General features: G+C 46.7%; 1 protein-coding gene across 1 annotated transcript; it reads right to left on the reverse strand.

Annotated features, from left to right (window-relative positions):
• Nucleotides 1-5,913: 5,913 nt before the first annotated feature.
• On the reverse strand, nt 5,914-11,486 carry LOC137336154 (prolactin-releasing peptide receptor-like). The gene is made up of 2 exons (XM_068001635.1): nt 10,925-11,486; nt 5,914-7,414 (listed from the first exon to the last, which is right to left on the reverse strand). Exons 1-2 carry the CDS (start codon nt 11,347-11,349, stop codon nt 6,781-6,783), a joined length of 1,059 nt encoding a protein of 352 aa, XP_067857736.1. The 5' UTR covers nt 11,350-11,486; the 3' UTR covers nt 5,914-6,780.
• Between the last annotated feature and the right edge of the window lie 1,141 nt (nt 11,487-12,627).

A 12,627-nucleotide genomic window follows, 5' to 3' on the forward strand; every position in this document is an offset into this window, starting at 1 on the left:
CCACCGCGCCCCTCCACCGTGCCCCCCCCAGTCCAACCCCCACGCGCCCCTCCCACTGCGCCCCCCCACCGCGCCCCAACCCAGCCCCCCCCACCGCGCCCACTCCAGTGCACCCCCCCCACCGCGCCCCACCCCAGCCCCCCCCACCGCGCCCCCCCCGGTGCACCCCCCCACCGCACCCCACCCCAGCCCCCCCCACCGCGCCCCCCCCCACTGCACCCCCCCACCGCGCCCCACCCCAGCCCCCCCCACCGCGCCCCCCCCCACTGCGCCCCCCCCACCGCGCCCCACCCCAGCCCCCCCCACCGCGCCCCCCCACTGCACCCCCCACCGCGCCCCCACCGCACTCCCCCCCCACCGCGCCCCCACCGCACTCCCCCCCCACCGCGCCCCACCCCAGCCCCCCCCACCGCGCCCCCACCGCACTCCCCCCCCACCGCGCCCCACCCCAGCCCCCTGCAACCATGTGATCTCCTGAGAGAGGCAAAAGAAAACAGGGCCAATAAGGGGGAAAAAAAACTCTGGGAAATTCCTCTCCCAACCCCCCCAGGCGATGGGAACCAGTCCAGGAGATCACACTGACTTTACGTTCATTAACTGTTAATCCACTCACCTTCTCTATGATGCGATCTCTGCCCCATCTCAGCTCCTTCTTGTAGGCAGAGAGTCGGCACCCACCACACCAGCCGATGTAAACATCTCATCCCCTGCCGGGTACACTGAACTCTTAATTTCAAGTTTCGCTGTCTGTCAGGGAGCAGGAGAGTTTGGAACAGCAATGACTTAACTTTAAAGCAACGCTATTACATTCTGTGATGCAGTAACTGCCTCGCAATCATTACTTGTGGTGTAAGAACATAAGAAATATACTTAAGAAAAGACATACTTGCTCTCGAGGCAGTACAAAGAAGGTTCACTCGGTTAATCCCGGGGATGAGGGGGCGGACATATGAGGAGAGGTTGAGTAGATTGGGACTCTACTCATTGGAGTTCAGAAGAATGAGAGGCGATCTTATTGAAACATATAAGATTGTGAAGGGTCTTGATCGGGTGGATGCAGTAAGGATGTTCCCAAAGATGGGTGAAACTAGAACTAGGGGGCATAATCTTAGAATAAGGGGCTGCTCTTTCAAAACTGAGATGAGGAGAAACTTCTTCACTCAGAGGGTGGTAGGTCTGTGGAATTTGCTGCCCCAGGAAGCTGTGGAAGCTACATCATTAGATAAATTTAAAACAGAAATAGACAGTTTCCTAGAAGTAAAGGGAATTAGGGGTTATGGGGAGCGGGCAGGAAATTGGACATGAAGCTGAGTTCGGATCGGTCAATGCCCTGTGGGTGGCGGAGAGGGCCCAGGGGCTATGTGGCCGGGTCCTGCTCCGACTTCTTGTGTTCTTTAGATTTGTGGTTGGGATCAGATCAGCCATGATCTTATTGAATGGCGGAGCAGGCTCGAGGGGCCGATTGGCCTACTCCTGCTCCAATTTCTTATGTTCTTATGTTCTTATGAAATAGGAGCAGGAGTAGGCCAATCGAGCCTGCTCCGCCATTCAATAAGATCATGGCTGATCTGATCCTAACCTCAAATCTAAATTCATGTCCAATTTCCTGCCCGCTCCCCGTAACCCCTAATTCCCTTTACTTCTAGGAAACTGTCTATTTCTGTTTTAAATTTATTTAATGATGTAGCTTCCACAGCTTCCTGGGGCAGCAAATTCCACAGACCTACTACCCTCTGAGTGAAGAAGTTTCTCCTCATCTCAGTTTTGAAAGAGCGGCCCCTTATTCTAAGATTATGCCCCCTAGTTCTAGTTTCACCCATCCTTGGGAACATCCTTACCGCATCCACCCGATCAAGCCCCTTCACAATCTTATATGTTTCAATAAAATCGCCTCTCATTCTTCTGAACTCCAATGAGTAGAGTCCCAATCTACTCAACCTCTCCTCATATGTCCGCCCCCTCATCCCCGGGATTAACCGAGTGAACCTTCTTTGTACTGCCTCGAGAGCAAGTATGTCTTTTCTTAAGTATGGAGACCAAAACTGTATGCAGTATTCCAGGTGCGGTCTCACCAATACCTTATATAACTGCAGCAATACCTCCCTGTTTTTATATTCTATTCCCCTAGCAATAAAAGCCAACATTCCATTGGCCTTCTTGATCACCTGCTGCACCTGCATACTAACTTTTTGATTTTCTTGCACTAGGACCCCCAGATCCCTTTGTACTGCAGTACTTTCCAGTTGCTCGCCATTAAGATAATAACTTGCTCTCTGATTTTTCCTGCCAAAGTGCATAACCTCACATTTTCCAATATTAGAATCATAGAATCATAGAAGTTACAACATGGAAACAGGCCCTTCGGCCCAACATGTCCATGTCACCCAGTTTATACCACTAAGCTAGTCCCAATTGCCTGCACTTGGCCCATATCCCTTTATACCCATCTTACCCATGTAACTGTCCAAATGCTTTTTAAAAGACAAAATTGTACCCGCCTCTACTACTGCCTCTGGCAGCTCGTTCCAGACACTCACCACCCTTTGAGTGAAAAAATTGCCCCTCTGGACCCTTTTGTATCTCTCCCCTCTCACCTTAAATCTATGTCCCCTCATTATAGACTCCCCTACCTTTGGGAAAAGATTTTGACTATCTACCTTATCTATGCCCCTCATTATTTTATAGACTTCTATAAGATCACCCCTTAACCTCCTACTCTCCAGGAAAAAAAGTCCCAGTCTATCTAACCTCTCCCGATAAGTCAAACCATCAAGTCCCGGTAGCATCCTAGTAAATCTTTTCTGCACTCTTTCGAGTTTAATAATATCCTTTCTATAGTAGGGTGACCAGAGCTGTACACAGTATTCCAAGTGTGGCCTTACTAATGTCTTGTACAACTTCAACAAGACATCCCAACTCCTGTATTCAATATTCTGACCAATGAAACCAAGCATGCCGAATGCCTTCTTCACCACCCTATCCACCTGTGACTCCACTTTCAAGGAGCTGTGAACCTGTACTCCTAGATCTCTTTGTTCTATAACTCACCCCAACGCCCTACCATTAACGGAGTAGGTCCTGGCCCGATTCGATCTACCAAAATGCATCACCTCACATTTATCTAAATTAAACTCCATCTGCCATTCATCGGCCCACTGGCCCAATTTATCAAGATCCCGTTGCAATCCTAGATAACCTTCTTCACTGTCCACAATGCCACCAATCTTGGTGTCATCTGCAAACTTACTAACCATTCCTCCTAAATTCTCATCCAAATCATTAATATAAATAACAAATAACAGCGGACCCAGCACCGATGCCTGAGGCACACCGCTGGTCACAGGCCTCCAGTCTGAAAAACAACCCTCTACAACCACCCTCTGTCTTCTGTCGTCAAGCCAATTTTGTATCCAATTGGCTACCTCACCTTGGATCCCATGAGATTTAACCTTACGTAACAACCTACCATGCGGTACCTTGTCAAAGGCTTTGCTAAAGTCCATGTAGACCACGTCTACTGCACAGCCCTCATCTATCTTCTTGGTTACCCCTTCAAAAAGTCAATCAAATTCGTGAGACATGATTTTCCTCTCACAAAACCATGCTGACTGTTCCTAATCAGTCCCTGCCTCTCCAAATGCCTGTAGATCCTGTCTCTCAGAATACCCTCTAACAACTTACCCACTACAGGTGTCAGGCTCACCGGTCTGTAGTTCCCAGGCTTTTCCCTGCCGCCCTTCTTAAACAAAGGCACAACACTTGCTACCCTCCAATCTTCAGGCACCTCATCTGCCAAATCTCCGCCCACTCACCCAGCCTGTCTATATCGCCTTGTAGGTTTTTTATGTCCTCCTCACTCTCCACTTTCCCTCCCATCTTTGTATCATCTGCAAACTTTGATATGTTACACTCGGTCCCCTCCTCCAAATCGTTAATATAGATTGTAAAGAGTTGGGGACCCAGCACCGACCCCTGCGGAACACCACTGGCTGCTGGTTGCCAGTCCGAGAATGAACCATTTATCCCAACTCTCTGCTTCCTGTTAGATAACCAATCCTCCACCCATGCCAGAATATTACCCCCAATCCAGTGATTCTTTATCTTGAGCAATAATCTTTTATGTGGCACCTTGTCGAATGCCTTCTGGAAGTCTAAATACACTACGTCCACTGGTTCCCCTTTATCCACCCTGTACGTTATGTCCTCAAAGAACTCAAGCAAATTTGTCAGACATGACTTCCCCTTCGTAAAGCCATGCTGACTTTGTCCTATTAAATTATGTTTATTGTCCTGTTAAATTATGTTTGAGGGTACGAGTGTTTCATGGACTTGCGTGACTTTTGTCTCTTTGCCATTTTAGCAGTGTTGCTAACCCAGTAATGTTAACTGTGATGAAGCCTCCATTAAAATAGCAGAGAGAGGAGTCTTGTAGCACTGTGGTGAGTATCCATAGAGTCATCTCGGAAACTCATTCTGAGCTTATGTGTTTGACGTTTGTCGTGCTGCCATGGCGTCATGGTTGAGAAGCAAATCATATTGGTTTCAACAAACATTTTTACCTAAAGCAAACCATTCCTTTAAAAGGCGACCCCAGATTAAAGCTCCTTCCACTCTTTCTTTAAGTCACATATGAAGAGCAGCATGTGGACTTTTTGAATGAAATGTGGATTGTCATCATTTCTGAGGGCTGTGTGTTCATGATCCAGCCGCAGCTGTTCACAGCATCGCACTCCCCACACTCCCCTCCCTTTAGCTGCCTCTGGTTTGCCTGATCACACAGGAATGCACTAAGAAAACCAGAACAATTCGGCCATTGACGAATTCCGATCCTAAATCCGTTCACAGGACAATTCAGGAAACTAAAATCAATGGTTATTTAAGGTTTGGAACTTACATTGCTTTTTGCTTTGTTTTTCTCTTGATTTTATTTTCTCTCTGTCTGTGCTGGGCTCCCTTTCCCCTGTTCCCATTTCCCTGTTCCCACTTCCCCTGTTCCCATTCCCGTGATCCCATTCCCCTGCTCCCACTTTCCCTGTTCCCATTTCCCCTGCTCCCACTTCCCCTGCTCCCATTTCCCTTACTCCCATTTCCCTATTCCCATTTCCCTATTCCCATTTCCCTGATCCAATTTTCCCTGTTCCCACTTCCCCTGATCCCACTTCCCCTGCTCCCGTTTCCCTTGCTCCCATTTCCCCTCTTCCAATTTCCCCTGTTCCCACTTCCCCTGATCCCATTTCCCTGCTCCAATTTCCCCTGTTCCCACTTCCCCTGATCCCATTTCCTTGTTCCAATTTCCCCTGTTCCCACTTCCCCTGTTCCCACTTCCCCTGTTCCAATTTCCCCTGTTCCCACTTCCCCTGTTCCCACTTCCCCTGATCCCATTCCCCTGTTCCCATTTCCCCTGTTCCCACTTCCCCTGTTCCCATTTCCCCTGTTCCCATTTCCCCTGCTCCCGTTTCCCCATCTCCCATTTCTCCTGTTGTCATTTACCCTGCTGAGGCCTCGTTTGTTGCCTTTAATCTTTCTATTTCTACTTGCCGCTCTCTCACTCTCTCTCTCCTGAGCTCTCTGTCTGGCCGTGGTCTGGAGGAAGGAGCTGACCCTGGATGAAACAAAAGAAGGACAATGGTCAGCAGTGGGGACACCACCAATAGCTGGCCAGATTTCATGACAATCCCCACAACTGGCCACTGCAGTTTACAATCATTACCGTTACCCAACAAAATCACAGGCGTGAAATTGTTCCAAGATGTGTGATGTATGAAATGATTTATTAGTGTGTGACGTTCAGGATGGAGATGGTGTATCAACTTCCATTGATTTTATCCAGGGCTGCAGTTGCCATTGTGGATACTGCACATTATTGATCCACAATGTACGCAGCAAAAGAATAATGGGAGCGCACAAAATCACTGGGCGTTTATTGACTCAACAGCTGGAGATTGACAAGTGATGTGTTTGGTACATTGAACCATTACAAACAAATAGCACAACTGATCTGGCAAATCAGTGGCTCGCAAACAATGATCAAATTATTTCAGTCCTGTTCTGTTCTGTCTTCACGACTGAATCCAGTTCGGTTGTCGGAAAAAATGTGAATTCCCAGCATCCCTGCTTAATGCAGCGTTCAGTTCACGGATCTCTGTATTACATAGAATAACATAGAACGTACAGCACAGAAACAGGCCATTCGGCCCAATCGGTCCATGCCGGTGTTTATGCTCCACACGAGCCTCCTCCCACCTCTCTTCATCTCACCCCATCAGCATACCCTTCTATTCCTTTCTCCCTCATGTGTTTATCCAGCTTCCCCTTAATGTCCGATGGCTGAAGGGAGCGATCTGTTCTCCGGCATGTGGCAGCCCATGTGCAATTCACTGCTTCATTCTTGCAGTCTTGAGTCGGCGGGCAACTTGTGACATTGCACATGACGGACTAAGGCATTGGTAACACATATATTTCACAATTTTAGGAATGTGAAGGGTTTTGGCATTCCTTAGTGCAAAGTCAGCCTCCGCACTTAAGCTCTCCAAATTTGGAAAATTAAATCCTTGTCATTTCCAACACAGGTAAGGATTGGGTCTGGTCAGTATTTTGTGCATCTCCAACATCACTTTTGGGTCAATTGAGGAGATCCAGCTGTCTGATGGGACAATGCAATCTGGAACGGTTTGGAATTTGCCCAAGGCCCCTCGTCCCTCAACGAGATTGTCTTTTCCAACCACCGACATCACACCAATAGAGGGCCGCAGAACCTTCGTTTCAAGTTCTGCCGCTGCGTTATAACACGACACTTACCGCGATGCAGTTGTTTGTCGGGACAATTTTCTTCTTACATGTGAACATCTTTTTCAGCTCTGCCCTGAACCGGTCGTGCAGCCAGGCGTAGAGGAAGGGATTACAACAAGCGGAGCTCATCGCAAAACAGTGGCACAGGAGCTGAATCAGGTTGAAGTAGTCCTTATTGATTAGCTTGATGTCGATATCGCGGATGATATTGAAGACGTGAAGAGGGAGCCAACAAACACCGAACGCAGCCACCAGCAGCACCAACAGCCGAAATATCTTCTTGCGTTTCACCTTCTCCCATTTCTCTTGGTTGTGCGTGGCATTGCCGGGGACCACACGGTTCTTGAGTTTGAGGGTGATACGGAGGTAGGACAAGGAGACGGCTGAAAGCGGGAGGATGTAGGTTATGATGAGGGTGCTGTAGGCATAAGCAAGGTGCTCCTTCTTCATTCTCATCCAGAACTCCTCACAGATGGTCAGGTCCTGGTCCTGGAACTCTATGTGGTATGTGTGCGCAAGTGCAGGAGCTGCCAGAGCACAGGACATCAGCCAGACACCAGCCAAGATATACGTACAGGTAGTGATGGAGATACGTTTCTTTAGTGGATGCACCGTGGCATAATATCTGTTGGAAGAAGTGAGAGGTAACATTCAATAATCACACTGGTACTTCTCCTTCTGATCACTCTGAATAAACTTCAGACAAACCACCTCTTTCTAATCCAGTTGCAAAGGTGCCTCACTCATGGCTCAGTGGGTAACACTGCTTATTGAGTTACTGAACAATGCAGACCAGAAAGATCCCAGATGCAATCCTTGGCCTGTGCTGAGCTGGTGATGAGATCACACTGCAATTGGTCACAATGCCCCAGGCCGGGAACGTGAGAATGTCGGCAAGGTTTCCCGTCCCTGAGAGGTGTTCAGTCGCATTGGCCGATGACAGAATTGGCCTTGCTGTGACGCCTTCTGCAGTCGAATGTCCTGCCGAGACTCGCTGTCTACTTGGGTGAGGCACTGAGGGAAATCCTTACCCATGGATTGGGGGGATGTGGGGTGGGGGTTGGTGGTGGGGGAAGAGATTTTTTAACAAGCCAGAGTATTCCTACGTTGTGGACAGGCTGGTGCAATGTGTTAGAGCTCCAATACTCTGTGGAAGGATGGACCTTTCCTGCCTTCAATTCGCCAGATGATGAGCTTTGATCTCCAACGTGACAATCGAGGAGACATTGGGTGATATTTTCAGAGGGAAGGAGAGAAAATCAGAAGGGGCCCCTTCTCTCAACCCACTGCCTCTCAACATTGTACCTTTCAGCGGAGTTGGTGAAGGATGTTCTCCCGTGCTCTAGACTGGGGAGTGGTGCATAGTGCAGGACAGTTGAAAGCGGGCAGAAAAATATACATTTTTATCCCTGTCCCTTTCCAATTTTCCCTCCTCCTCTGAAGTTGAGCACAGTTCCACTGGATGAAGCTTGATAAGTGGCCTTGGACAGGCTTTTTACCCAAAGGGGGACCTCACAGCTGGATCTGATCCTGTCCACATGTGCCTGCTTCCCACCCGGGTCCCTGGATAGTGACCGGCAATGGGAACTTTGGCCGATTTTCCCTTCCCAAACTGGACAATAGTCTTTAAAAAGATGTAAAAGAGAAATGAAGCTCATAATTAACGATGCCCCTCCGTATTGGTCGTACTTTATTTCAGTGAAGTTAAGAGTTAACCACATTGGTGTGGGACTGGAGTCACACATAGCCCAGACCGGGTAAGGACGGCAGGTTTCCTTCCCTAAAGGACATCAGTGAACCAGTTGGGTTTTTACGACAATCCGACAGCTTCGTGGTCACTTTTACAAATACCAACGTTTTATTTCCAGATTTTTTAATCTGAATTCAGATTAAATCTGCCGCAGCGGGATTTGACCTCCAGTTGCTTCCTGTATTATTAATCCAGGCCTCTCGCTCACTAGTCCAGTAACATAATCACTACACTATCATACCCCTGCAAATCCTGAATTTGAGGAGTGGTGGGTGCGTTCAGTTAATCAGTAAAGTTTTTACCCCGGTTTTAATCGATGACATTCTTTTCAGTCGGACAACGACAAACCACAGTCATCTTTTATCAGTTGAGTTTCATGTTGTCACAGCAGGAAGAAAAAATTACTTACTCGCTGGCAACATAATTATACACCAACAACCATCAGGGCACAGCAAAGGGAGAAGAATTATCAGTGGCATAAAAAATAGAATGGACTGTGAATTTTGCTTCGGGCAATCAATCTGTCTCTGAATCAGTAAAAGTAGCCACGCAGGTTAATAAGGCCATTAAAAAAACACACACAAAACACCGGGGGTCATTTCCAGAGGGATAGAATTGAAAAGCAGAGAAGTCATGTAACCCTACGGACATGAGTTGTACACATCTGCATTTAGGCAGTTGCAGGATTACACTGGAGACAGCAGCCAACTCTTTGTGAACCGTTGGACCTGGGGTCTTCCTCGTCACTGGACCACAGCGGAATGCCACTGACAGCATTAGCCCCCAGACCCATTGTGGTGCCTCGATGACTGTTAAGTGTGATGAACTCCAATGCAGATGTTAACGGGCAAACTGTGCTTCAATTTATGGGGGAAAAGAAAATGGGCAGGAGGGAAGAGAATCTCTTATTTCTTCGTTCTGGGGAAGTGGACGACATTGGCGAGGCCGCATTTATCACCTTGTCCCAGCCGTCCTGTGAAGGACCTTCTGTTTGAACCGCTGCAGTCCATGTGGGGATGGTAAGATGAGCTAATATCTTGATTAAGGGGGCAATATTTGTGGATCAATGACGTTTTTCCATCACAGCTGTGGGAAATACCCCCATGGCATCCCTTTCCATTCTATTCTGAGTGAAATCATGTTTCCTCCTCGGCAGTTGTAGCTCGAACAGAACGCCCTGTACCTTTAGCAGCTCTGACACATGAACAGCCTTAAAAGATCATCACACAAAGGATATTGTAAGTGCGACAAGAAGTTCGGAACCAGACTGCTCATCAAAGCTTAGAGAGCTATGTCTGGGGAATTCTCTTAGCACTACAGGATTTTAATATAAATGGAATTCAAAGCTCCATTATGTGCCTTCACTTCAATTGTCACCATGCATGCAAGGACATTTTCTCAGACAGATGATTGCGGGCGTCTGTTTGTTGAATAGAGGTTGTCGTATGGGAGAAGGTTAATTCTGCAGAAACACTTACAGGATACCGGTCGCAGTCCATGAAGGAGAAGGCAGAATCTCAACCAACACCATGAGAGTGCAGTTTGAGTGGTCAAGCTGAGTGAAGTCCTTCCAACCCAAGGAGCATTTGAGGATGAAGACTCACTGACTGCCAATGGGAAACGCAGCCAGCTGGGGATTCAGGGCGGCTCCAGGCCCTCAGACACATCGGGTTATCGCAGACCCGTCCGCGTTTAATTCACTCCATGTGTTCGTTTTAGCACATCCGTCTGTGTTATTTTTACCCAGGCGTTAACTCATAGGAATATAGAAACAGGAGGAGGCCATTCAGCCCCTCGAGCCTGTTCCGGCATTCAATTAGATCATGGCTGATCTGTATTTCAGCTCCATCTCCCAGCCTTTGGTTTCATGTCCCTTAACGCATGCCTAACAAAAATCTATCAATCTCCCAACATCAATAAAACAGATGATCTGGTCATTTATCTCATTGCTGCTTGTGGGATCTTGCTGTGCGCAAATTGACTGCCACGTTTCCTACATTACAACAGTGCTTCGTTGGCTGTAAAGCACTTTGGGACATTCTGAGGTGGTGAAAGGCGCTGCAAAAATAAAAGTTATTTCTTTCTTTCTTGTCATGGTTGAACAGCCTGATAACACTTACTGTTGCACATGAAAGTTAGCCACTTCTACAGCGTACTGGAACTGCACCTTAGCAGGAGGGAAAATTAGACCAGCAACAAATAATTTCAGAAAAATTAGCAACACCCGTTTGCAAGGATTTATCAGAGGTTCAAGGACTTTTGACATAAACAATGGAAAGCTGGTGATAATTTCCCTTCGCCTCTGTCTTCATCAAAATACAGGGAAACAGAACGATGAAACCATTATATATTTTTTTTTTTTGTTGGGTTTTAAATCTCGATTACCTGTCGACGGCGATCGCCGTCAAGGTGAAGACGGACACGTAGACCGTAACCGGCTGCATGAGGAACACGAAGTAACACATGAACTTGCCGAAGATCCAGCCTCGCGGGTGGAAGGCGTAGGCCAGGGTGAAAGGCACGCAGGTGGCGCACATCAGCATGTCCGAGAAGGCCAGGTTGCCGATGAAGAAATTGGTGGCGTTGTGCATCTTCTTGGTTTTGCAGATGACGTAGAGCAGCAGGTAGTTTCCGAAGATCCCGATGAAGACCACCAGCACGTAGCAGGGGATGATGAGGGGCTTGAACGACTGGATCAACTCAACTCCGGTGAACTGGGAGGAACTGTTGGCGTTGTCCATCAGTGCAATCTGATAGGCCGTTGTGTTTGCTGGATCCAGGCTCCAGCTTTCTGTGGATATAGACACCATTCTGCTCTTTACCACCCTGCCCTGACACCCTCTTCTGGCTTGTCCTCACTCTCTACAATTTTCGTGCTGGCTTTCTATTTAATTTGCCTCTTTTTGTAATAAGTAATTTATAGTTCTGTTGTCACAGATTAATGGTCTTTTGAGTGTTTATGTATGACCAGTCTTGGCATTTACTCTGCCTTTTTCTCTTCCCGGTTTCTGGAACTTTCTTAATATTAAACGCCCTTCTTTGTAATTTTTCAACAGAATAGCCAACAGTGCAAAACCTCGTCTGTGTAAATCAGTCCCATCTGCGGCTTTTCTTTCCCCTCTCTAAAAATCCTCTCACTGCTCCTTTCCTCCCTGTACTGATGGCTTTCTCCTTTCACTACCTGTGTCCCTCGTCCTGCCTTTATTTGGGTGAAATGAAACGAGCCGAATCCTTTCAGACTCCTGCAGAAACAAAAACAGAAGAAATAGCCCATCAAAGTTAAAGGGCGGGACATTTTCGAATGGGTTAAAACATCATCAGAAAGGTTGATCAGCTGGTGTTTGTAGTTAACGTTGAAACCAGTTAACTTTACGTGATCTGCAATTCGTTCCAGAAATCAGAAAATATTATTTTCATATACCACTGAAATGAGGAGCCCTTTTTACCTGAATAGAAATCTCTTGTTGAATGATGCAGTCGAAGTATTGGGGCCCCCAACGAATATTTATACCTGTTTCATAACTATGTATAATATTAGTTTTGTTTTATTAAATTTCAACCTACTCCCCCAGTTTCCAAAGAAACACGATTTCAACACTTTTAATTTGAACAGATACTAAAGGACTTTACAAATCATTTTAAAATCATTGAAAAAAAATCTTTCAGCTCATTAATATTCATCAGCACATAAATATACAATTTTTAATTTTGTTCCAAAATTCCATTCAAATATCATTGACAACTGAACTTTGATGTATTCATGAATAATTTAAATATTGATTTAATATGATTTTGTTCATTTGTTCATTAACATTATCAATCGCTAACTTTAAACTATTGCAGTGTCAAGGAAAATCAAATTAAATTCAACACATCACTTGGAGCAATGTGCGTCTCGATAGTGTTTGTGTAGAAGGTCTCAAAATGCTTTCATAACATGAATACATATTTGCCTCCCCACTGTTAAATATTCATGCAGCTGTGTTCCTGCACAGCACTTTGCTGGAACATTTCAGTCTGGATGAACATGTTCACAGTGAATTAAATAACTAGATATAAAATTCCTGGACTTACAAGTGAAACACTTC

The sequence above is a fragment of the Heptranchias perlo genome, chromosome 20, assembly GCF_035084215.1.
Source record: "Heptranchias perlo isolate sHepPer1 chromosome 20, sHepPer1.hap1, whole genome shotgun sequence".
In the NCBI taxonomy this organism is placed as follows: Eukaryota; Metazoa; Chordata; class Chondrichthyes; order Hexanchiformes; family Hexanchidae; genus Heptranchias; species Heptranchias perlo.

Excerpts from the sequence above, each read along its gene's own strand:
- LOC137336154 (XM_068001635.1), bottom strand. The coding sequence starts at position 11,349 with ATGGTGTCTATATCCACAGAAAGCTGGAGCCTGGATCCAGCAAACACA. Across the intron at positions 7,415-10,924 it reads ACGGCGATCGCCGTCGACAG|ATATTATGCCACGGTGCATC; the intron begins GTAATCGAGATT and ends TTCTTCCAACAG.